This window comes from Vombatus ursinus, unplaced genomic scaffold, assembly GCF_900497805.2.
Source record: "Vombatus ursinus unplaced genomic scaffold, bare-nosed wombat genome assembly UNPS02009062.1, whole genome shotgun sequence".
NCBI classification, from domain to species: Eukaryota; Metazoa; Chordata; class Mammalia; order Diprotodontia; family Vombatidae; genus Vombatus; species Vombatus ursinus.
Genome location: NW_020948840.1, coordinates 13,110,493 through 13,137,633, shown reverse-complemented (window position 1 = coordinate 13,137,633; position 27,141 = coordinate 13,110,493). Strand labels below are relative to the sequence as shown.

The 27,141-nt window shown below is 35.3% G+C and overlaps 1 protein-coding gene across 6 annotated transcripts in view; it reads left to right on the top strand.

Annotated features, from left to right (window-relative positions):
• BIRC6 (baculoviral IAP repeat containing 6) overlaps positions 1-27,141 on the top strand; it is a 316,937-nt gene that overhangs the window by 24,011 nt on the left and 265,785 nt on the right. For all 6 annotated transcript variants that reach the window (XR_003568132.1, XM_027850508.1, XM_027850509.1 and 3 more), the window contains exons 2-3: positions 17,186-17,367; positions 24,013-24,150. Coding sequence is in view for 5 of the 6 variants with exons in the window: in XM_027850508.1 (XP_027706309.1) it covers positions 17,186-17,367; positions 24,013-24,150 (320 nt within the window). In the remaining variant the exon portion in view is untranslated. The remainder of the gene's footprint in view (positions 1-17,185; positions 17,368-24,012; positions 24,151-27,141) is intronic.

Below are 27,141 nucleotides of genomic sequence, written 5' to 3'. Positions count from 1 at the left end.
ACCCAACCTTGTGTGTATTCACCCCTTCTTTGAGTGCTGGTTGGTGAGAGTGAGGTTTGTGTCAGCCCCTCCCTCCTTCTTCTTCTTTGTTTGAATAGACATCTACTTATGCAGTTCAATTATGGGAGATACTTTCCCTGATCTTTCTTTCCCTTTTCCTTAGTGTAGTTCTCTTATGTTGCTTTTAATTTTTTTTCTTTAAAGATCACTAAGACATAAGATTTATTTTTTTAATTTTTTTTCTTAATTTTTTTTGATTTCTCAACAATCAGTTCCATATGCTTTTGAGTTTAAAATTTTTCTCCCCCTTCCTCCCCACCACCTTTCCCAAGACAGCACACACTCTGATATAGGCTATACATATACATTCCTATTAAACATATTTTCACCTTAGTGATGTTGTAAGTAAAAATTAGAACCAGTAGGAGGAACTACCAGAAAAAGGAAACAAAGCTCAACAGAAGAGAAAAAAAATAGCAAACAGTATGCATCCCATTCACATTCATAGTTATGATTACTATCTGTGTCTTTTTCTCCATCCTTTTTTCCTCCCTGTTTGTACTTTTCTTTCTCCTTTCTCCTTTCCCTCCCTCACTAGTGTTTTGCTTTTGACCACCGCCTCCTTCAGTCCCTCCTCCCTTCTATTAGCCCTTTCCCTTTTCTTCCCCTTTACCCTTGCTGCTTCTTCCCTCCCTTCTATCCCCCACCCTTTTCTTTCCCCTTTTCCCTCCTACCACCTATAGGGCAAGTTAGATTTCTATACCTAACTGATTATGTTATTCCCTTCTTGAGCCAAATCTGATGAAAGTAAGGTTCAAACAATGCTCATCCCCTTCCCTTCTTTCCCATTGCTGTAATAGGTTTTTGTGTCTTTTCCTACCCTTGTCTGCCTCCTTCTTTCTTAGTACAAGACATAACAGATTTATTACCAGGCCTTCTGTCTACATAGACTCCCTTTATAAGGTGTGATGGTAAGTTCACATAGTTAAGATAGGACACATGTATCATCTCCCCATACTAAAATGTAGGCAGTTTACTCTTGTTTAGTCCCTTATGATTGTTTGTTCTTCTTTACCTTTTTATGCTTCTCTTAACTTCAGAGTTTCTATACAGCTCTGTTCTTTTCTTCAGGAATATTTGTCAGTTGTTTTTTCATTAAAGATCCATCCTCTCCCAACCCCTGCCATAGGATTATACTCACTTTTGGTGGGTGAGTTATTCTTGATTATAAGATTATATTCTTTTCCTTCTGGAATATCATATTTCCAACTCTCTGTTCCTTTTTAATGGTGGCTGTTAAATCTTGTGATTGTGATTGTGGCTCCTAGGTACTTGAATTCTTTCTTTCTGGCTGTTTGTAGTATTTTCTTTGACTTGGAAGCTCTGGATTTTGGCCACAATGTTCCTGGGAGTTTTCGTTTTGGAGTTTATTTCACAAGGTGACTGGTAGATTCTCTTTTTAACTTTGCTCTTTGATTCTAAGAGATCTGGACAGTTTTATGGTTTCTTGAAATACTTTGTCTAGACTCTTTTTTGTGATGATGGCTTTCAGTTTGTCCAATGATTCTTAAATTATTTCTCCTTCATGTTTTCCAGGTAGGTTTTTTTCTATGCGATATCTTCAATTTTCTAAGTTTCCCCCTACCTTTTTGCTTTGTTTTAATGTTTCTTGTCTCATGGAGTAATTTACTTCTTTGTGACATATTTTAATTTTTAGGGAGTTTGTTGCTTGGGAAAGATTTTGTACATATTTCAAATTCTTCTTCCTCTTAGTACTTTTCCAGTTTTTTCACCTGGTGCACTTGTTTCATTTGTATAAAACACTCTTTAATTCTTAAAAAACAAATCAAAATAAAACCCCAAACAACTCTTACTTTATGTTTTCTGGAAAATCTAGTTGAATTTGTGTTCTAGTTGTGTTTTTCTTTGAGGTTTTGCTTATAGATATTTTTGGAGTGATTTTCTCTTCTGAGTTTGTGTTTTGACCAACTCTAATACCATAAAAGCTTTTTATGGTTAGACTGTTTTTGTGCTTGCTCATTCTTCTAGCCTATTTGAGAGGCAGCTAGGTGGTATAATAGAGGCCTGGTAGTCAAGAAGACCTGAGTTCAAATTCAGACTCACCCAGTTACTAGCTGTTTAACTCCAGGCAAATCACTTAACCTCTGTCTGCCTCAGTTGCATCAACTGTAAAATGTGGATCATAATAGCACCTAACTCCAAAGGTTGTTGTGTGAATCCAATGAGATCTGTAATGTGCTTAGCATAATGACTGTCACATAGTGGAAGCTAAATAAATGCTTATTCTCTTCTCCTTCCCCCTATTTCCTGATTTTGTACTTCATATTAGGGCTAGGTTTGGTGCATTTCTAGAGAGAATATCTGAGTTGGTCCTATTGCTTCTTTTTTGGAATATTGAGTGTTGTCTAATTTCAGGCTCTTAGGAACAGCTCAGGCAAGGGGACCTTTATGCTTTCAGTACTCTCATAGTGGTCTGATCCAGGGAATAATCTGATCACAGTCTTCTGGTCTGATTTCTGCAAGTCGTTGACCTGGATTTGGTTTTGAACAGCATTAGACCACTGCTGGACTTAGCTACTATCATCCAGCTGGTAATCTCTATTGGGAATCTGTAGTGATAGAACTGTAGAATTTTCCTTGTTCTGGGATGAATGCCTTGAAACTTCTACAGGTTTCAGATTGGACTAGATCTTGGATGTAGGAGCTTTGACTGTGTTGTCTTCTTCTGGTTGTATGTTTTGATCTTCTAAAAAAATTTTTTTTAATTTATTTTTTATTTTTTATTTTTTAATTTTAATTTTTTATTTATTTTATTTTATTGATCTTCTTTGTTACCAAAGAAAGATTCTGTGGTTTGATTCTTTTTGCGCCGCTTGCTCATGATCCCAGCCAATTACTCGAGTTATAAACTCTTTGTTAAGGTAGGAGTCTGCTTCCAGTGTAGAGAATGTACTGTTCCAAGCTTCAGGGGTTTTGTGCAGCTGTTTTCAGAGATATTTCTAGGGACCTGAAAATTTTCAGTTTTTCCAAGGTGTTATGGTCAAGGGCGAGGTGTTTACTCCTTTCCTGGCCTGTGTTCTGGTCTATGAGTGACCACAAGCACTCTTTTCCGTCTTGGAACTGTGAGGAGGATTCTCTCTCCACAGCCAGTATAAGGTCCACCATGCCAGCGCTCCTTCTCTCCCCAGGACCACCACCCAGAACTGTGACCCAGATCCAAGCACGGGCAGAGCAAGAGAATCCTGCACCAGCAAAGAGATCCCTGCAATCCCCCTCTGATCAGCCACCTGATTCCCCCTCAGTCTGTGGGCCGAAAGCTCTGGAGGCCAGTCATCAGCCTGGGGCCGCACTTGGGGAATGGGGCTGGGACCCTGCACTTCTCTCTCACCGCAGAAACAGACTTTTCCTACTGACCGTCTAAGTAATCTTTAGCGTTCATGGGTTGAGAAGTCTGGAATCCACCACAGCTGCCCACGGCTCTGAGGCCTGCGCACCCACGCCGAACTGCGTTCCTCTTCCAGCCTGGCATGATATACCTTTCCGATCAACCATCCAGGTTGTCTTGGGCTGGAAATTTGTTTCACTCTGTCTTTTTGTGGGTTTTGCTGCTTTAGAATTTGTTTAGAGCCATTTTTTTGCAGGTATTTGGAGGGGTTTGGGGGAGAGCTCAAGCAAGTCACTGCTTTTACTCCTCCATCTTGGCTCCACCCCCCTTGGGCTAGATTTTGGAACTGAGGTTCCCCCCACTCACGTTCTGGAGTCTAAGCCAAATAGTTGCTGTTTACTCCTGCACCTTACTACCTCCAAAAGCAGGTCCTCATCCCAGTCCACCTGGGATCTGTGATCCAGGCCTTCCCTTCCCATGTTTTATATCTGTGTCATTTTCCTTTCAAGTTACTGTTGTGCAAAATGAGAGATTTTAGACTTGATGGATTAGATGAATTTGGTACTGGTTAGATAGGCAAATTTCAAGAATACTGATTCAGTGTCTATTTTTAGGAAGCTTCCACTAGAGTTCCCTAGGGCTCTATTCTTGACTTTAAGCTATTCAGTTTTTTCTTTTCAATCAGTGCTTTGAATTCACGTATAGATAATTTTGTAGATGTTAGCTTAAGAGATACAGCTAACACAATGATTTTCACAAACTTAGTAGATCTTGACAGAATAATACATTGACTGGGCTGATTCTAGTAAGGATAAATGTAAAGCTTATACTTAGATAGTAGTTTGAAAAAGATCTGGTGATTTTGGTGGTCTTACAAGTTTCACATGAATCAGCAGTGTGATTTGGAAAATGTCAAAGCTAATTCATTCTTGAGCTTTTTGAAGAGAGGAATAGCTTCCAGGAATAAGGAGTTGATATTACACTTGTGCTTTGCCCAAGAGCATCTGGTATATTGCTTTCACTTCTGAGCACCACATCTTCTTAAGATACTTTAGGATTCTATCTCTATAAGCTGATGAAATTGTCTCCAGCTAGGACCTATTTTATGTATACTTGGTGTGGTTCAAGCTTTTCTCATCTTTGTTCTTTTTAGTATCAGTTTGTTTTTCTCCCTAATAGGGGTTTTTAACCAGTGGTCCATGAACTTAAATTTTTGTTTTGATCAATATTTCAATATAATTAGTTGGTTTCCTTTGTAATCCTGTTTTCTTTTAAATAATATTTTATTTTTCCTAACTGTATGTAAAACAATTTTTAACATTCGCTTTAAAACATTTTGAATTTCAAATTCTCTCTTTCCCCCCTTCTGCTCAAGATGGTAAGCAATTTGATACAACTTATATATGTGCAATCATGCAACACATATTTCCACATTAGTCATATTGTAAAAGAAAATATGGGCAAAAAAAGAAATATTCCCCTCCCCCAAGTAAAGTGAAAAATAGTATGCTTCAGAAGTCTTCATTCAGACTCCATCAGTTCTTTCTCTGGAGATCAGTAGCATTTTTCATCATGAGTCCTTTGGAATTGTCTTGGATCATTGTATTGCTGAGAATAGCTAAGTCACAGTTGATCATTGTATAGTATTGCAGTTACTGTGTACAGTGTTCTCCTGGTTCTGCTCACTTTGCTCTGTGTCAGTTCATGTCTTTTGAGGTTTTTCTGAAATCAACCTGCCCATTCATTTTTGATAGCATGTTAGTATTCCATTATATTCATGTACCATAAATTGTTTAGCCATTATTCAGTCAATGGACATCCAATTCTTTGCCACCACAAAAAATGCTGCTGTAAATCTTTTTGTACAAATAGGTCCTTCTTCCCCTCCTTTTTTTTGGGGGGGGTCTCTTTGGAATACAGACCTAGTAGTGCTCTTCTTGGGTCAAAGGGTTTGCATAGTTCTAGCCCTTTGGGCGTAGTTTCAAATTGCTCTTCAGAATGGTTGGATCAGTTCACAACTCCATCAGAAAACTGCATTAGTGTCCCAATTTTCTCACATATCTCCTCCAACATTTATAATTTTTCTTTTCTGTCATATTTTCTGTCATATCCTGATAGGTATGAGGTGGTACCTTAGGGTTGTTTTAATTTGAATTTCTCTACTCAATAGTGATTTAGAACATCTTTAAAAATCTGGCTATAGGTTTGATTTCTTCATCTGAAAACTGCCTTTCATGTCCTTTGACCATTTATCAATTGGGGAATGACTTGTATTCTTATAAATTTGACTGTATGTATTTGAGAAATGAGGCCTTTATCAGAAACACTTGACAGTAAAAATTGTTTCCCAGCTCTCTGCTTTCCTTTTAATGTTGACTACATTGATTTTGTTTATGTAGAAGCCTTTTAATTTAGTATAAAAGTTATCCATTTTATATCATGTAATGCTGTCTCTTGTTTGGTCATTATCCATAGATGTCTTAGGCAAACTATTTCATGCTCCCCTAATTTGCCCATAATATCACCTTTTATGTCTAAATCATGTACCCATTTTAAACTTGTCTTGGTTTATGGTGGGAGATGTTGATCTATACCTAATTTCTGCAATACTGTTTCCCAGTTTTCCCAGCAGTTTTTGTTAAATAGTGAGTTCTTGTCCTGAAAGTTTGTATGTTTGGTTTTATCAAACACTAGATTTCTGTGGTCATTTATTACTGTTTATTGTATACTCAATCTATTCCACTGATCCACCACTCTTTCTGATTGTTTTCATGATTACCACTCTATTATACAGTTTGAGACTGGTGTGGCTAGGCCACCTTTCCCATGTACTTATTCCCTTGGTATTCTTCGCCTTTTGTTTTCCAGATGAATTTTGTTACGATTTTTTTCTAGCTCAATAAAATAATTTTTAATAGTTTGATATAACACTGAATAAGTTGCTTTCTAGTGTTTTTAATAGGAATGGGTATTGTATTTTGTCAAAAGTTTTTCCTACATCTTTTGAGATAATCTTATGATTTTGGTTGGTTTTGTTATTGATAGGGTCAGTTATGCTGATAATTTTCCTAATATTGAGCCAGCCCTGCATTCCTGGTATAAATCCCTGTTCATAGTGTATGCACTTTGTGACGTTTTGTTGCAGTCTCCTTCCTACTATTTTATATAAAATTTTTTGCATCAATATTCATTAAAGAAATTGGTCTGTAGTTTTCTTTCTCTGTTTTGACTCCTCCTGGTTTAGGGATCAGCACCAAGTTTGTGCTGTAAAGGGAATTTGGTGGGACTCCTTCTTTGCCTGTTTTTCCAGATAGTATTGAAATTAATTGTTGAAATGTTTGGTAGAATTTACTTGTGAATCCATCTAGTCCTATGGATTTTTTCTTAGGGAGCTTATTGATAGCTTGTTCATTTTCTTTTTCTAAGATGGGGTTATTTAAGTGTTCTATTTCCTCTTCTGTTAATCTGGGCAATTTGCATTTTTGTAAATATTCATCCATTTTGCTTATATTGTCAGATTTATTGGCATATAATTGGGGAAAATAGCTCCTAATAATTGCTTTAATTTTCTATTCATTTGTGGTGAATTCATCCATTTCATTTTTGATACTGGTAATTTGGTTTTCTTCTTTCTTTAAATCATGTTAACCAATGGTTTATCTATTTTATTGTTTTTTCTTAAAACCAGCTTCTAGTTTTATTAGTTCAGTGTTTTTCTTACTTTCAATTTTATTAATCTCCTTTGATTTTCAAGATTTACAATTTGGTGTTTAATTGGGGATTTAAAATTTGTTCTTTTTCTAGTTTTTTTTTAGTTGCATTCCCAGTTTATTGATCTATTCTTTCTCTATTTTATTGATGTAAGCATTTAGAGATATAAAATTTCCCACAAGTACTGCTTTGGTTGCATCCTATAAATTTTGGTATGTTGTTTTGTTGTTGTCATTCTCTTTAATGAAATTATTGGTTGTTTCTGTGATTTGTTCTTTGACCCACTCATTTTTTAGGATTAGATTATTTTGTTTCCAATTAATTTTTAATCTGTCTTTCCATGGCCTTTTGTTGAATGTAATTTTTATTGCATTATCATCTAAAAAGGATGGATTTAATATTTCTGCATTTGGTTATGAGTTTGATTTTTTTTTTTTGGAGGCACCTGGGGTTAAGTGACTTACCCAGGGTAGTTAAGTGTCATGTGTCTGAGGCTGGATTTGAACTCAGATCATTCTGACTCTGGGACCAGTGCTCTATCTACTGTGCCACCTACCTGCCCCTTGTGAGTTTTTTACACCCTAATATGTGGTCAGTTTTTGTGTAGATGTCGTGTACCACTGAGTAAAAGGTATATTCTTTTCTTTTCCCATTTCTCTAGACATCTATCATAGCTAACTTTTCTAAAATTCTATTCACCTTCTTCTTTCTTGTTTATATTTTTAGTAGATTTATCTGATTCTGAGAGGGGAACATTGAGGTTCCACCACTAATGTAGTTGTACTGTTTATTTCCTCCTGTAATTCATTTAATTTTTCCTTTAAACATTTGAATGCTATTCCATTTGGTGCATGTATGTTTAGTATTGATACTATTTCATTGGGGTGCTTTTAAGCAAGATGCAGTTTACTTCCTTATCTTTTTTAATTAAATCTATTTTTGCTTTTGCTTTGTTGGACATCGTGATTGCTACCTGTTATGTAATTTTTTTTTTACTCCAGCTGAAGCATATTAATTTCTGTTCCAGCCCATTACGTTTACTCTGCTTCAAATGTGTTTCTTGTAAACAACATACTAGGATTCTGGTTTTTAAGAGGTTTTCCTGGCTTTTTGAGGCATTATTTTAAAGTTGTTCGGAGTGAAATTTGGGAAAACTTAGGCAAGTTCCTGTCTTACTCCACTACCTTGCTTCTTCGAAGTTGTAATCCTGTTTTCTACAGTTAAAAATATTATTTTAAAAATGTGCCTATAAGGCTTCACTGAATTTCCCAACATATCACAAAAAGGATGCTTTATAAGCTCATCAGGGATGGTAATGTTAGAGTGTGGATATAATGAAAAGAATTTGTTATAAATATCTTTACAAATCTTTCCCCCTTTTTTCTTCTCAGTTTATTGTCTTTATAGTTTTGTTCTTTTGGGTTAACTTTGCTTACTTGAGTATTTGGTGAAGCTTTCTTTAAATTATTTTTTATCTCCATTGTTCACAGTCTCTCACCCTCATTCTCTGTAAGATTTTAGAAATGAAGTTACTCTAAACTAGTATTTCTTTTGGCTGCTATTTCTCTCAGGTGGTTTTAGACTTTTTTGGTCTTGTGACAGTTTATTTACCTTGATTAAATTTATGAAGGAAATTATTGTACTCTTCCTTTATTTCATCTATATCTCATTTTCCTAATCATCAATAACTCATTTAAATAAGTCAAGATTTAGTTGTTTCACGTGTTGTATCTTTCTCATTTTTATTCTAACTTTGTTCTAATTTTGACAGTTTGGTTGTCTTACTGCACACTCACAGCCAGTTCTAAGGAGAATCTCTGAGTTGTTTTTCCATTTGGCTGTACTGCCTTTTGTCTTCTTGTTTAGTTCATTGTGGAATACCAAGTTTGAGATGATTCAGTTCTTCACTATCCACTGATTGGTGATTGGAAAAGGATCTCATTTAGAAGATCATTGACTAACTTAAAATTGTGATCCTTAATCCACCCTCTCTGTCCCCTTTTCCATCACTCTTCTATGCTCACTGAAGGAGGGGCCTATACAGAACAGAGGGCTATTTTATATTTTTCTTTCTTTTATGGGTTGCTATTGTCAAAGAATTCATCACTAGGTGGTCAATTTTCTGATGATAAGCCTCTCCCTACTTTCTGTTCTTAGAAAGCAGATTCAGTCTGTTGCTGATACCATACTCAAAGACTGGTAGAATTTTGTTCTCAGCTTATGTAATCTTTGAGGACCTAGGTTCACCTCCAGCTATGATGAAACATTGAATTAGGACTTTGTAGAAGACTAGTGGGTATTTAAAGAGATAGGCCTTTGTTTCAGAGGAATGTGTGGGGTCATTAAAAGATTTGTAATTACTCAGAACCTATACACTGGAGAAAAAGACATCATTGAGAGAAAATAAAGAAAAGGACCCAGGGTAGAACTCTAGATTATATTCAAACTAAGGGTTCAAGAGATGGATGATGATTCAGCCGAAGAGAGTGAAGAGTAGTCCGATATTTAGAAGAAGAGAGAGAGGATAGTGAGGGGAGAAAAAGGAGAGGAAGGAAGGAAGGAGAGAGAATAGAGGAGGGAAGAGGACACAAGGCAAAATAGAACATTTTAAAGAAGAATCAGTGGTCGACACTGTCAGAAGCAGCACACATCAGGATGGAAGGGAACTAAGAAAAAAGAAAATTGGATTTAGAAGTTAAGATTGTTGATTACTTGGAGTTTCAGTGGAGTGAAGCATAGTTGTAAGGGGCTGAGAAGTTTGTAGGTGGAATATGGAAGCATCTAGAATAGAAAGTTCTTCCTGTCAACCTGGCCATGAAAGAGAGGAGAGATATAGGTTTTAATGGATATGGGCATTTATGGAGATGACTCCTATATCTACATATCCAGCTCTCATCTCTCTCTTGTTAACCATCTTCACTTCATGGCCACCATTTCCAAATCATGGTGCCTGCATTTAAGTCATTAACTTTGTCTTTCTCCCTACCCCCACCATGAAACTTAATAGCATTTGTCTCATCTTGCTCAGAAATAGGCCTCCATAACACTTCCTAGATATTGTTTCCACTCTCCACCTGCTACCAGCTTTCCAGTTCCTCTTCATATATTGCCTTCCCTTTATTTGAATGTAAGCTCCTTGATGGAAGAGACTGCTTTGTTTGCTTGTTTTTGTATCATGAGCACTTAGCACAGTGTCTGGTATTTAGTAAGCACTTACTGAATCTTCTATGCCATTGATATTTCAAAACTAAACATGCCATTCAATCAGCAAGCATGTTTAGCACACATTAGCAAGCACACCTGCAATGAGCCACCATACAAAACGGAACTTCTGGGATTTGGATTTGGAGTAAGAGGACCTAGGTTTATATCTTAGTTCAGTGGCTTACTACTTAATGTGACTTTGGGCAAAATGCTTAACCTCTATGAACCTCAGTTTTCTTATCTATAAAATGGGTTGAACTAGATCTGTGTTTCTCAGATTTTTTTGATCTCAAGACTTCTTTCACACCTAAAAATTTAGGACCCTAGAAAGGTTTTGCTTGTGTGGGTTATAGCTATTGATATTTACTGTATTAGAAATAAAAATGTATTTGTATTATCATGAAAATAGTTTTGACCCTGTGGACCTCCAAACGTGTCTTGGTGACCCCAAGGGTTCCTGGACCATGCTTTGTGAACTAACTGCTGAATTAGATGATCTCTAAAGCCCTTTATGATTTTATCTATGATCTTATCATTATCTCTTACTCCTCCCTCCTCATCCCATTTCTCCTAATGTGTCTATTTCATTTAAGGGATAGATAAATAAGTGGCTGCTGAATTAAATTGGAGGCAAAGTCTTTCCCATCTCCTTTAGAGTTAGGAACCTTGGGGTTGTCCTAGACCCTTTCCTCTCAGTCACGTAGCCAATTAGTTGCTAAGTCTTGTTGATTCTATCTTTACAGATTCTATGCCTTATTTCTCTTTCTCTCCACAGACTACCACTACCCAGTTCAGGCTTTCATCACAGCTTATCTTGATTATTGTAATAACATCCTAATTGGTCTTCCTGTTTCCAATCTCACACTTCCCTAATCCATTTTACATATAGATGCCACACTGATATTTGTAACCATATCATTTCCCTGCTCAAAAAGCTTCTGTGACCTCCGTGATAAAATACAGACTCTTGCTATTTAAAGCCTTTTACAATCTAGCTCCAGCTTATTTTTCTGTTATGTTTATGCACATATATAAACTAACATTATATTTCCCCCCTACATTGTAACCAGCCTAACTTTTTTTTTCTCTGTACATGATCTTCTTATCTTTTTTATCTTCATGCTTCTGTATAAGCTGTTCCTCGTTTTTGGAATCCTTTCTCTCCTCACTTCTGTCCCTTGAGATCCCTGTTTCCCTTCAGAGCCAAGTTGAAATGCTCTCTTGCGAGATGCCTTTCCTGGTCTGTTGCCCCCCACTTCTTAGTCCTCTTTGATCTCTCTCCACATTGTATCTATCATTTAATAAATATTTCTTAAGGACCTGTATGTCAGGCACTCGAGACACAAAGACAAAAAAAAATTCCTGGCTTTCAAATATCATTCTTTCTGTTGAGGAAAAGGATGTACCAGTAAATATAAAGTATATCTAATGTAAATATAAAGAAGTTGAGTAGTTGAGAGGATTAGAACAGTCCTCATGTAATAGGTGGCACATGAGTTTTCTCAGAAGCTAGACAAGTTTCTAAGAGGTGGAAGTTATGAAAAGAGAGTTCATTAGATAATCTGTGCAAAGGTTCGGAGATTGGAGATGGAATAATGTGTAGGGCAGTTTGACTGGAATATAGCATGCATGAAATGGCTTAATGTGTAAAGCCTCGCAAGGTAAGCCAGAGCCCAGATTATGAAGGGCTGTAAGCAGTGGTGTTCTGGTAAATATTTAACTAGTTGGTTTTCCAGAAAAAAGAAAAAGTAGTAGGTAGGACACATTTTAAAGTTTAATTTGCATTATTAACATTTTCTCTATCACTTTATTAAGTATAAGCAATCAAAAAAAAATCAAGCTGTGATTTATATTGAGGATTTCCAAAGTGTGAATACTCACACTGAAAATTTAATGATCAGAGAGAACTGGTTTGAACTGACTTCAGTACCCCTGGCTGTATATGTCAAACAGTAGAGTTTGTATTTTATCTTAGAGGCAAAAGGGAGTTGTTGGAGCCTTGGAGCAGGGCAATGATGGGGTTAGATTTATGGTTTAGGAATATAGATTCGACATCTGTGTGGAAGATGGATTGGATAGGGAGATCCATTAGGAGGCTAAATAAAATAGTCTAAGTGAGAGTTGATGAGGACCTGAAATAGGATTTTGGCTTTGTGAGAGGACAAAGGGGATGCATGTGATACATTAAGGAGGTGGAATATATGAAGTTTAGCAACTGATGAGATGTGAAGGGTAAGACAGAGTGAGGAGTCTAGGATGACTCTGAGGTTGTGAATATGGGTGATTGGAAAAGATGAGGGTGAAAGAAATAAGAAACTAGAAAGACCAGTGCATTGTGGGTAAAGATTATGTTGCATTTCAGAGGCCTGTGGGACAGCTAGTGGGAAATGTACATCCAGCAGACAATTGGTGGGATTGGAGAGATACATATAGATTTATATATAATTGTAGGTAGGTCACCCCTCACCCCTGAACCTCAGCTTCTTTATAACATAGAAATAAAACACATCCACTACCTAAACTTTGCAAAGTTCAGGTGTAAGACTGATGTGAGGTATTGATATTTATGCAGTGATGGTCAAAATGGGTATTCTGTTCAGACCTTGATGGGCAGAGAGGGAAGGGCAGGGGGGACTGTATAGAACTCCATAATAATGTTTTTCTGTATTACTTGAGTTTTTCCACACTAACTTTAGCTTATATAAATATAGTTTAGCTTAGTTTTTTTTTAGTATTTTATTTTCCGCTAATTACATATAAAAACAATTTTTAATAGTAATTTTTGTTTACTTTTTTGTTTTCAACATGTATTTCCACAAGATTTTGAGTTCCAAATTTTCACCCCATCTCGCCCCTCCCCGTACTCCAAGGTGGCATGCATTCTAAATACCCCTTCCCCTAGTCTGCCTTCTCTTCTATCTCTCCCCCCCTTCAAAAACAATTTTTAACAGTTTTTAAAACTTCAGGTTCCAAATTTTCTTCCTTCCTCCCTTCCCCCAGCCCCTCCGTTGAGAAGGCAAGCAATTAATTCTATATAGGTTATACATGTGTAGTGATGCAAAACATATCCATAATAGTCATATTGTGAAAGATAACAGACCAAAAAAAACCTCAAGAAAAATAAAGTAAAAAAAAAAGCATGCTTCATTCTGTATTCAGACACTATCAGTTCTTTCTCTGGGGATGGATATCATTTTTAATCATAAGTCTTTCATAGTTGTCTTGGATTGTTATATTGCTGAGAATAGCTAAGTCATTCACCACTGATCATCTTACAATATTGCTGTTACTTTGTACACAGTACATTTCACTTTGCATCAGCCCTTTCAAGTCTTTCCAGGTTTTTTGGAGAGTATCCTGCTTATCATTTCTTATACTACAATAGTGTTCCATCATAATCACGTACCACACCTTGTTGAGCGTAATGTAGTGATTTTGAAACTTGCGAAGTGCTTCACACCCTTTATGGTTACTTATATAGCACTATTACAGTTTACTGAGAGTTTTACTTACAACCACTATGCACGAGAGGTGAATCAAGTAGTATCATAAATTTAAAGGACCAAATTGAGATTCAGAGAGCTGATGTGATTTCCCCAGTGTCACAGAGAAGCAAGAAGTAGTAGAGCCAAGACTTAAGCCTGCCTTTTAGCTAAATCATATTTGCTTCAACATGGCCACATATAGTAAAATGACTATATTTTGCATGTGTTAGTCTTGCCCTCTAGCTTTGAAAATTACTACCCTTCTTCAAAAGTGAACTAATGGATTCTTAAACTTTTGGTGCTAAAAGTCCTTAGGGTAAAGATAAGAGTTCTGTTGTGGACCTGTTGAGTTTGAGTGGTATCTAGAACAATCCATTTTGAAATTCTGATAGTCAGCTGGTGATGTAGAATTGAAGCTCTGAAGGAAAAAGCTAGGACTGGATAGATCTGGAAGTCATAAGTATGGGTGTGATAAACCTTTGGAAACTGGTGAAGTCAAAAGAAAGAGAAAGTAGAGAGAAAAAGGGGAAGGGCTAAGATTTGGGAAACACCCATATCTCTAGGACTGAGCCTTGAGGAACACGGGTAGAGGGCATAATGCTGGATGAACCAGCAGAAGACACTTTGCTTGCTTATTTTTGTATCTTTAGTCCTTAAGTTCAGTGCCAGGTACTCCACTCGTAAGTGTTTAAGAAATTAAAAGGATAAATAAAGTAGAGATCAAGTCAGAAAAGTTGAGGGTGAGTACAATGCTTTCAACCCTTCCAGTGTGAACTAAGAAGGCTTCAAGGGTACCTAAAAATGTAGTGCTGTGGACATGAAGGGAAGGTAGAGGAACATGAAGACCTGTGTGTGCAGATAAGGAAACCCCAGAACAGTCAGATACCTGTAGGCAGAACTCTGAGCTTGTATATGGGAATGAGAATTGCTAAAACTCAAATGGGAGGGATTAACCTGTGATACCTTGCAGGGGTGGGGAACCTGTGGCCTCTGAGGCCCACCTTGCTAGGGGCTCAGAATGTTTGCGCCATACTGACTTGAGCTACTGTGAGAGCCAAGAAGAATGCAAGACTCTTTGCCTGGAGGGTATAGATGAGCCCAGAATCTTGCACTGAGCACTGACAACATCCATGAAAGTGAAATCTGTGTCGGACCTCAGTATTTCTGACACAATATCCCATTTCAGGCTGCAAATATGAGTAATAGAAGAAGATACCAACAATAATGAAATTTTCTCAATCCCAGGATGTCCAAGACATAAAACCAAAGAAAAAAAAGAGAATAATTTCATCAGAAGGGAACCTCTGTTAAAAGAAAAACTTGGCCAGAAGGAGTATGAGTTCCTGGAAGAAATGGAACAAGAGATAAAAAAGAGATAAATGAAATGGGAGCTCTAGAGGAAAAAAATGAGGAAGAGAGTAAATGATTTCATACAGGACATGTTAAACCTTACCCATTCAATAAATGCCTGGAAAATTAGAATGGACCAAATCGAAAATAATGACTTAAGGAAACAATAAATACTAGGAAAAAAAATCAAAAGTCTGCAAAAAAAAAAAATTGAAGGAAATTCTATTTAAACAGAAAAAGCATTTCCTGTTTAAAAAACAAAAGTAACAACCTGACTTTGACATCAAGTCAAAAAGTCGTAATTTAAAAATTATTGGACTACTTGAAAATCATGACCAGAAAAGAGACCTGAGTACCGTATTTCAAGAAATCATATATGAAAATTGCCCAGATGTCTTCATGAATACGATAATGTAAAGAAAGACAACATAAGAGAGGTGAAGCACAACCACCACTGTTGGTTTCACATTTTTCTGTTAAGAAATGACATACTTAATCTGGCCTCAGACCAAACATTTGACACTTACTAGCTTTGTGACCCTGGGCAAGTCACTTAACCCCAATTGCCTTAAAAAAAAAAAAAAGAAATGGCATACTTTAAGAATGGAAAATTATAGGACTATCAACTCAGTTGTTGTTGCTCAGTCATGTCTGACTCTACATGACCTTGCTGATCATAGCAGCTATGCCAATACTGTCCATGGGGTTTTCTTGACAGACATAGTAGAGTGGTTTGCCATTTCCTTCTCTGGTAAACTAAGGCAAACAGAAGTTAAGTGACTTGTCCAAAGTCTCATGGCTAGTAAGTGTTTGAAGCCGAATTTGAACTCAGTTTTGAACTTTGAAGTCTTCCTGACTCCAGGTCCAGTGCTGTATCTACTGAGCCACCTAGCTGCTCCTTCCATAATTTGAAATTGTTTTTTAGAATAGCTTAATTCATAGCTACACCAGCTGTTAACATACTTTATTGACTCTTTATCTTGTACTGTATTTTGCCAGTTTGATAGTCATAGTAAATATTTAATAAGTGCCTGTTATGTATAAAGCACTATGTTAAATGTTGGGAGTGCAAATAAGAAAAAAGAAGGTCTTGACTTTTTAAGAGTGTAAAGGGACCCTGAGATTAAAAAGTTTGAGAGCCTCTGGTCTGAAGGATCTTGTCAAGTTTTCGGTAGACTTTCACTACTTCTTCCTCTTCTACACCAGATGTTGGCCTTTAAGCCGCAGTTAATGTTTGTTTGTTTTTTTTAAGTTCATGGCCAATAATGCAAGGCATGGTGATGAGATAATTCTTATTTCCTTTGGACTTTTCTATATATTCAATTTCATCAACCTCTTCATTTCTGTAAGGAGAACTTGTCAGGTATCTTATTTACCTCTTTATATTTAATGCTTTCTTAAAAAGTAGGTGTCAGTATTCTTCAAGTAGTAGGTCAACTTTTAGTATCTTCCCCATTTTCTGCCAGATTGGTAAATCAAAATGATCTAAGATTAAAATATATTGTGTATTTTTTATTGGTTTCTTGGGTGGCTATGGTAAAAAAAAAAAAGTCTTTTAAAAATATTTGCCAACTACTTAAAATAAGCCTATCCTCAGTTACAATATGTTGTCTGGAACATACTCTAAGGATTTTTACAACTTTGTAGACCTGGCCAGAACTTGTGCTTCACTGAGATATGTAATTTGAACCTAAGGTCACCTCCAGGCCAAAATAAAGTAGAAGTTTAGATTCATCAGTCTTTATTTGCATTGTGTAGTGGGTGTCCTGTACGTGACATTTAAGGGTTAAAATTATTTTTCTTCCCCTTCCATTGAAAAAAAATTTGGTCCCTGGCACAGAATTGTGCAAACTATGTAGATATCTTCTTCCAAATAAATTTCTTTAATTTAGTGTGGTACAGTATTATTACAATACATTTGGGGGGCTTTGGTCAGGGTGCCAGTTTGCTAAATGATGGATTTAATTTTCTTAAATTGTATTTGGGACACTTTTCCTCTTGCCAAATGTTTGATTTTTGTCCTCTACAGCCAAACCAGGTGGACGGGTGAAATGTCAGTATATATCTGCTGTGGATAAAGTTATCTTTGTGGATGATTATGCAGTAGGGTGTAGGAAGGACCTCAATGGGATCTTGTTGCTAGACACTGCTCTGCAAACTCCTGTTTCAAAGCAAGATGATGTAGTTCAGCTTGAATTACCAGTTACAGAGGTAAGTGAATTAAATATGAATGTCTTTACTCTCTTCTTTTATTAACTATTTTTATATGTGTAGATTCTTAAATGAGCTCAGATTATATTTACAAGGGAAGTGGTGTATCAAGTGTGTTTATGACCCCTGACTACAATCGTGCTTAAATATTGGATGTTCTATTGCACAATTATTCAGTGGATGTCTGCTGAAGAATGTAATGTCCTGTAGATAAACCAATGCCCACTGGGCATTATTTGGGTCTGTCATAATTCCGGGTTTAAATTTGAACATCATGTAATTTGTTATAGTGTTCAATTGTAAGAGCGTAATAATGTCAGTTTATAGTTTTGGATTTATTCCAAATGTGAAAGTATATTTCTTTAGGTTATTGAATTCTTAGCCATTTTTGAGCTAGTAGAATAGGAGTTGAAATTTTGAGCCCCCCATAATATGGGAATTCCATATAGAAAGTTATTTAAATACTTGTGTTTCCACTTGTTAAGCTGTTGAACAATTGCTTGTCATTTGAAGTTACTAATTTTTTAGTTAGCTAGCATTTATTAAGTGTCTGTTGTGTGCTAGGCACTGAACTAAAAACTAGAATCTTCAGCTGTGGAGAGCAATGTCTGTTATCTCATTTCTCATTTAGGATATTAAATGTCCAGCATTTTGAACTTCAGAAATGCTTGCCAGCTAGTTAATTGTGGCAGCCCCATGTTTTAATTGGTGAACACTTTGATGTTGCTTTTTAGTTTGAATATAGTACACCGAGTCCTAGTTTGATCTTTCTCATGGTGCAATGGAAGATGTTTTTCTGTATTAAATTTCTTTTCAAGGTGGATTTTTTTGATTTTCCATGTCCCTTGCACACAGTAGAAGCTTAATGAATGTTTTATGAATTGATTTGGTACTGAAGATGATCCTATAGGTATAACTTGCACCATGTGTCCAGGAAACAGGCAACAGCAACATAATATCTGAATTCAGGGCAGATACTTAGAATCTCTTGGGAAGTAGAGGTTGTAAATTTTACTCTTTATTTTATTTCCTTCTATATATAATGTTGACGATAGATGCTTGATAGTATGGGCATATAGGCATGTTGATAATATAATACAGATGTGAGACTTTTAAATGGTAAATATATAGTCTCTTTTTAAGTGTATCTAGAATTAGCATTGCTTTTTTCCTTGATTCAGAAAATTATAATCAGTTTTTAATATTTAAATGAAGCTAAAAAGAATTGTCTTTGAAATATAAGTATAAATGAGGAATAATAATAATAATAATAATTACTGCTTTTAAAGTATTTGAAAGTTTTGAGGTGATTTCCTCAATAATTTTCTGAGGTAGATAATATAAGCATTATTATCTATATTTTACAGATGAGGAAACAGCCTCAGGAGGTTGCAACTTTCTTGTGCTTAACACAGTAAATATTGGAGTCTCTGTTTTAAACCAGAGCCTCCGATTTACAAATCTGTTATTGTTATTATTATTATTATTATTTACTATGACATATTTCTACATTACATTTTGAGTTTGTAGTGTCTCTCTGGATTCCATGAGAGTAGGAGAATTATAGAATATGAGAACAGGAATAGATCTCATATCTGTTCTAATACTTTTAATTTTCTAAATGAGGAAATTGAAATCTGCAGTTAGGGCACATATGCAGTTTGTGATAGAGTTGGCACTAGAGCTGTAGTGTTTTGATTCTTACTGGCACCTTTTTTATGCTAGGTTGCCAAATGTTCAACTGAATGGCAATACTGATTATAAGAGTTCCATTCCAGCATAGGATTACACATTTAGAGTTGGTAGAGACCTTAAAGGTAATCTGGTCAAACTAGATGAGGAAACTCCAGGTACACAGAAGTGAAGTGCTTTTCCCAAAGGTTGTACATGTTAAAATAAATGGTAGACCTGCAATTTTACTTTAAATTTTATGCCCTTGTATACATTGCCTTTCATTCCATTGCCACTTGATCTTTACTTATGAATGAAATTAGTTTCATTGATAATGGGCAGTTTACTAATTATGTAATTATGCTGAAGAGTAATTTTTTTTTACATTAGTTACTCCTTAAGATATAGATTCTTTGTTACTGATATTGTGTCCATGTCATCATGCCGTTAATAGATGGAGATTTCACATTATTTTAGGATAGCTTCATGTCCACATTAACCTTTAATACATGTTATTGTAAAGGCTTTGGCACTTGGGGAATTAATAGTAAAAGCAGAGTTAAACTAAATAAATATGTAAGTATTCTCAGGTGATGACAAATGTTAACATTAACCTAATAGTGGGACTTAGTTAAATTACATCTTAATTTTTAACTAACCAATAATGACATTCCAATTATTGCAACAGTACACAGTGTATCTTATGTGTTTTAAACTGGACAGTGTAAAAAGACCTCTGGAAAGATGACATTGATTTCTTTTAAACTTTGATTAGAAACCATTGCAGAACAAAATCTAGAACCAACAGGTGGATGAGTGTATATTTTCTGTAAATTTTTATGTGTGAAAAGAAATAGCTAATAGTCTTTCAACTTCTTTCTGAACATGCTACTCAGTTTTTGATCTTGTGAAAATGAGCCAGATATTCCAACCTCCTTATGGTAGGCATTTAGGAGAAGTGAGGGAGTTATTACTTAAGTCTAAGAGCATTTATTTGATTTGACCATTGTATGCCTCATTTTATTATTGTGTCTTTAAAAACTAATAGAATGTAATAGGGATTAATGTTTTCATTTTTTTCTTGGTGTTCTCAGCACCTAGAATAGGGCCCAGCACATAGTAGGTACAGGAAGCTACTTTGTAGCAAGTTCAAGAAACAGTGGTAGCTATTTACAACATAGTCTAAGCTTAAATCTTAGAGAAAATATTTAAACCCATGTTAACCATTTCACTGGATTGCAGAGTACAAGGCAAGAGAATAAAGTATAAGATTAGGAAGGATTTAAGGGCTTTCAGGGCTTTAAACATGAAACAGAGGGTTTTTTTATATTTGATCTTGAAAGAACCAATATGACAGTATTTACATATACTAGTACTTTCCCTCCAAAATGGTCTTGTATCTTTTTGGCATCTATTTTTTTTCCTCTATATTGATATCTTTTCTTCTCCAGTGTGGCTCTAAGCCACTTGAAGATAAGGACTGTTTGGTTCTGGACTTTTTGTCTCCTGTACATATTATCGTGCCTGGCTCATGGTAAAATGATTAATATGTTTTTTGATTGATTAGATTGGTGACCACATTTTCATAAATACTTCTTCCTAAAAGAATTACAAAAGACAGTGATTATGTCAGGGTGTTGTTCTCCCAGCTGTGGCCCCTGACTTCTTTCTTCATTGACTGAATGTTTTAGTGTCTACTATGTGCCAGACATTGTGTTAGGCACTGAGCATACGAAGACCAAAAACCAAAACAAAAGAAAACCTGTCCCTACCCCATGGAGCTTATATTACTTACTTCTCAAAGCTTTTCCTTTCCCTTACCTTTAAACCCCACACATTTTCTGAAATTTATAAATTATCCTTGGTTGGGATTTGGCCCCAGACAGAAAACTGGGCACTTTTTAGTATTGCAGATTTTTAACATATCTTGCCTGATTTGTGAACTCTAGGGTTGGTGCTGTGTATGTTCAGTCCTGTTCTGAGCCCACTTCACCATATCATTGAATGCATAGTTAATACTAACTTTTTGCTTTGTTATTTAAATAGACTTGTAGAAACTTAAGAATTGTGAGCTATAAAGTTATTTTCTGTAATACCCCTGCCTCTTTGTAACATCTATCTATCCACTTGTCTTGTGAATCATCTTTTTTACTACCATCAATATGTTGCTGGAATCCTCAGCTATCCTTAGAATTCTGCATTTGAAACATGCTTATCAATATGAAACTAGATTCTAGCTAAAAAAATTTAGAAGATCTTGAAGTATAGGGAAAGAACACTGGATTTGAAGGTCAACTCTGTTATCTACTTACCTGTTTGTTGTTGGAAAAGGCATTTAACTTTGCTGGACTTGTTCCCCCACCTGTAAAGTGAGGGTTTGTATTAGATGAATTCACAGGGGCTAAATAAAAATCCTACGATCTTAAAACATCTTACCCAGAATTGAGCTTTGTATTCTGCATAGAGTCTGACCAATACAGATTATAGTAGTACTGTTATCTTCCTTTATTTGATCAAAATACTTCTTCCTATGATACTTTTTGTCCTATTGAGTTCCAGTAACTCTATCATAAGGTTGAATTATATATTGGACTTTTGGTCAACTAAATCCCTCAGGAATTTTTTCATAAGCATTCTGAGGAAAGAATTACCTTGTTCTCTACTTGTAGAAACTGAATTTTTGAACTACTAGAAAAGGACTGTGCATTTATCCACATTCAATCTCATTTAGACTTAGTGTTCCAAATTTTAGAGATTATTTTGAATTTTGATTTTGTCATTGAGTATTAGCTATTGCCTGAAGCTTTTTGTCGTATGAATATTTGATGAGCATAGTTTCTTTGTCTTAATTTACATTTTTGACAAAATTTTAAGGACAAACCTTATAGAGTTAAAGTTCAAAACCCTGTAGAAAGACTTCTCTTCAAGTAAATCAATGTGATTGTTAAACCAGCTGTAACTGTTCCAGCTTCTATTCCATTATCTTATCCAAAAGTTTATTATAAAGTCACAGAATTTCATAGCTGTAAGGGATTTCAGGAACCTTCTAATTGGAATCAACACCTAAAAAACTCCTATTGCAACACATTTGTTGCTTTGAAACTTCCTTCTGGGTCCAAGCAAAACTAGTCTAATTGCCCTTCTACATATGACCTTATAAGCACCTGAATGCTGTCATGTCTTCCCTGAGCCTTGTCTTCTCCATGTTAAACATCCCCATTTCCTTTAATAGATCTTCATATGATGTGGATTTTAAATGCTTTCACCATCCTTGTTGAATTTTTCTGGAGATTCTCCAGCCATCTAGGTGTCTTCTTTTTTTTTTTTTTTTTTTTTTTTTGGTGAGACAATCGGGGTTAAGTGACTTGCCCAGGGTCACACAGCTAGTAAGTGTCAAGTGTCTGAGGACGGATTTGAACTTAGGCCCTCCTGATTCCAGGGTTGATGCTCTATCTACTGTGCCACCTACCTGTCCTCCATCTAGGTGTCTTTGACATGCTTTTCTAAAATAAAAATATCTCTGTCATTCCTTTGCTTAGTAACTGGTCTAGATTAATCTTTTTAAAAGAAAAAAAAAACTAAACCTATTTCTAATATTAAAAAGTAGATTCAGGTACATGTGACCACTTGGTTGTAAATTCCCTCACTTTTTACTGATGTAATAGACACTAGTAAAGGGAGAATGCACAAAGTCACTCCACAAGAGATTGGATTGGGTTTGGAGATGGTGCTATTGTTAACTGTTTGATATCTCACTTAATGAAAATCTTTAGGACATTATTATTAGTTTTATATGTGATAGAAAATTCAGAATGGGCAAAAGCACCCCTAATTTTTGATAATATATGTTTAAAAAATTACATGCATTTAAAATTTTACTTGCAATAAAATGAATTTCATTGAGTAAATACTACATGCTAAATTTGAGGTGTTTGATGTATAAAAGAAAAATATAAATAATTTAAATTTTCATCCCTTAAATATCCATGGCACCTAGTTTTTCGTAGGTGATTTTTTTTTTGGTAAGCATTTTCCTTATGATTTATGACAGCATGTTGTAAAAATAGGATTATGTAGTTAGAAATTCCAAGTGTTTTCAAATCTTGATTTTCTCTTCCAGGTGTTTTCAAATCTTAATTTTCTTGAGTTACAGTGAATACCACATTGATGTCAAAGGGAAGAAAAGCAATGTCAAAACTCAAGAATATTTGTCTAAGATTGGAAAATAACAAAGTTGAGAATAGAACTTGAGTTTTCAAATTTCTTTTCTAGATCTTTCTTAGTATTTATTTTCCTTGCATAATTTTCATTATTCATCTTTTTTTTTGGGAGGGGAATGACCATTTCCATCTATTTTATGAGCATATCTATTCAGCAGGGCTCAAAAATAAAAGTACTTTTTAAGAAGCAGTGTGATTAAGCTCTATATTTTTCACTTTTTGGTATTGCTACCTGTGAGGATTTCCTGTGACCTTTGGTAGAAAATTTGTTCTCTTTTAGAGGTCTTAAGTATTTAATTTTTTAAAATATCAAGTATGTCATGTAAAATAGAAAATTTCTCCTATATTTTTTACTCAATAATAATAAAATAATTTCATACCTTGAGATTGGTGAAATTCTAGCTTAGTATTACTAATTTTAACTAATGGGGCATGGGGTAAAGAAAACATCTGAAGAATCTGAATGACAGTATTTTTAAAAATACAGTTGTCATACTTGGTGTTTTCAAGAGTAAAATAATTTAAAGCAAGGAAATTTTTTTCTCTTTTTGCCAAATAGAACTTCCAGGTTAATAGAGATCATAAAGTGAAGTCAACAGTTTAACCTTTTTATTAGAGTATTTACTCCTCTTGGAAATTGTTTATATTATCAATTTATTAAAGTATTAGTCTTTAAAATCAGTAATGCATTTGTAAGGCCCAGCTTATTAAGTTTTATTCTTTTAATTTTTATGTTATTCTTTCATTTTTTTAGGCCCAGCAACTTTTGTCTGCTTGTATAGAGAAGGTAGATGTTTCTTCTTCTGAAGGATATGACTTGTTCATCACACAGCTGAAAGATGGACTAAAAAATACATCTCACGAGACAGCAGCTAATCATAAAGTTGCTAAGGTAAGAATGTATAAATAAGAGTAATATATTGCATTAGAGTTATAAGGAAAAAACATTGTCTTTTTGTCTATTTCTCCACTCTTAGAGACAGTATTTTTTTAAAATATACTTGATAATTTAAAAGGTGTCTAAAAATCTTCACATTTAATTGTCTTTTATTTAAATATTTAGCTGGCCGAATTTTCTGGTCTGGCCTCTTCTTTATGCATAGTCTTATTGTGTTCAGGTTGGTTCTAAGCTAGTTTAGGTATATATTTTTATGTCCCTTCGTTTTTGGGGAATAGCTTAAGTATTCTAGATCAGATTTTATTTACTTCTTTGGGAGACTAGAATGTTTGGACTTGCCTTGCAGATTCACTTTACTTGTTGAAGAAACTTGAACTGGCTTTGAGGCACCATGAACTGATGTATAGAACTGGCAAATCTAGGATTTCCTAAGGCATTATTTATTTTTCGTTGGTGAGAATTTTCTACAAAGCTCTGGTTAGTGCCTTATGTCGGTGATTCTTAAAGCTTTGTCTGGTTTCTTAAAGCTTTGTATACGAAGGGAACCTAAATTCTGGCATGTTTAGTAGACTGGAAAAGATTGTCGTATGGTCCTAAAATCAGACTGTCTTTAGAGGACCCACCTAGCAAAATGTGGAGATGGTCATCATAAGTTTGGCCACTTAATGATGAATTCTTTGGCCATGATAACCCATGGAAAACAATACAAAAAGATCTTCAGTCCTGTGCCATTCTTCTACTTTTTTTAATTTTTAGAATGTCTGTATAAATGACAGCTTAATTGATGTTGCTGTAAATGTAAATTCTTGTCTTGACCAGTGAGTACACACATTATTGGAGGACCTGATTTTTTTTCTATCTTTTTGTTTTTGTTACAAATGAAATAGGTAAACAAAAAGATCCATAGCATACTAAATCTAAAGCTGGAAGGGACCTTAGGGATTACTGAGTCCACATAGTTCATTTTATAATTGAAGATTCTCAGGCCCAGAGGTGTTAAGTGATTTGCTTGGGCCATTCTGCTAGTAAGTGCCTGAGGTGGAATTTGAACTTAAGACTTGACTCCTGAATTATGCATAGTATTTCCTATAGTCCTGGGGTGGGGAACCTGCAGCCTTAAGGCCACAGGTGGCCTTCTAGGTCCTTGGGGGTAGCCTTTGGGCTGAATCCAAGTTTTACAGAACAGATCCTTTTATCAAAGGGCTGTACTTGAGGAACTAGAAGGCCACATGTGGCCTCGAGGCTGCAGGTTCCCTATCCTTGTTATACCATGCTATCTCTGTAAGGAAATGGGCAGCTAAATTGAAGGGTCATTCATAGGCTTTGCTTGTTAGACATAAATGATGGGGTTGTTAGAGTTGGTTTTACTCTATATTCAGAAGCAACAAGAAGCCTCAGGTGGAGTCATTCCTGAATTAACTCATTAACTCATTAGAGCAGGTATCAAAAGAAGAAAGAATAAAAATGAGGAAAGATATGGTATGCAGTTTAACTGATGCTAAAATAACTCACTTAACTTCATATGCTGACAAATGGAAAATTTGGAATAGAAATTCCAAAATGGAAAACACAGTTATCATATTTGTTTTATAAGTGCTACAAAAGTACATAGAAATCTTCAACGGGCAGGTATTTGATCTTTGAAAGTGAAGAGGTGTAATAAAGTTAACACTGGCTTAAATGTAAACTAAATAATAAAACATTATGGAGAAAGATGGTGCAAGATTATGATAAGAATCACTTCATACCACCTCACACCTGTCAGATTGGCTAATATGACAAAAAAGCAAAATGTTGAATGTTGGAGGGGATGTGGGAAAACTGGGACATTAATGTGTTGTTGGTGGAATTGTGAACTGATCCAACCATTCTGGGAGCAATTTGGAACTGTGCCTGAAGGGCTATAAAACTGCGCATACCCTTTGATTCAGTAATACCACTGCTAGGTCTATATCCCAAAGACATAAAAAAAAGAGAGAAAAGGACCTATTTATACAAAAATATTTATAGCAGCTCTTTTTGTGGTGGCTAAGAATTGGAAATCAAAGGAATGTCCGTGAATTGACGAGTGGCTAAACAAGCTGTGTTATATGATTGTAATGGAATATTATTGTGCTATAAAAATGACAAGCAGGATGATTTCAGAAAAACCTGGAAAGATTTATATGAACTGATGCAAAATGAAGTGAACAGAACCGAAAGGTGGTTATGCACAGTAACAGCAATATTGTACAATGAAGAATTGTGAATGACTTAACTATTCTCCTTAATACAGTGATCCAAGATAATCCCAAAGGACTAATGATGAAGTGTACTATCCACTTCCAGAGAAAGAACTGATCTTGTTTGAATAGAATTAAGCATGCTGTTTTTCACTTTCTTTCATCCTTTTTCTTTTATTCGAGTTGTACATGTGTAACCTATATCTGATTGCTTAACTATCTCAGGGAGAGCTGAAGGAGGGAGGGAAGGATAGAATTTGGAAATCAAAAAGTTTGAAAATTGTTTTAACTTGTAATTTGGTGAAAAATAAAATATATCAAAAAAGGAAAACAAAAGATGAGCCAAAAAGTTTGTAGAACTGAAAAAAAAATTAAAGGAGAAAAAAAGAAGAATCATCTTAAAGCTGGGAAAAGCAGTGAATGGAGGAGGGTATAGTGGGGCAATAGTTAAAAGACTCCTTGGCCACTAAGTTCACAACTAAGGGAACTCATCCTGAAGACATTTAAGGAGGAGACTGTAAGAAGTACAACAAATAAATGGTAGAAAAGTTCTGTAATGATTTTCATAAAAGGGACAGTGGACCCCACTACATTTGATCTTTTAATATGACCATTTATGATGTGCTGTCTAAGAAAATGGAAATGACATTGTAGAAAATATCGATAAGACCTTAAAATAGAGCTGGGCACTGCTCTACTAGGCCTATATCTCAGATCAAAGAAAGAGGACCACCAGTAGTTCTTTTTGTGATATTGAAGACCT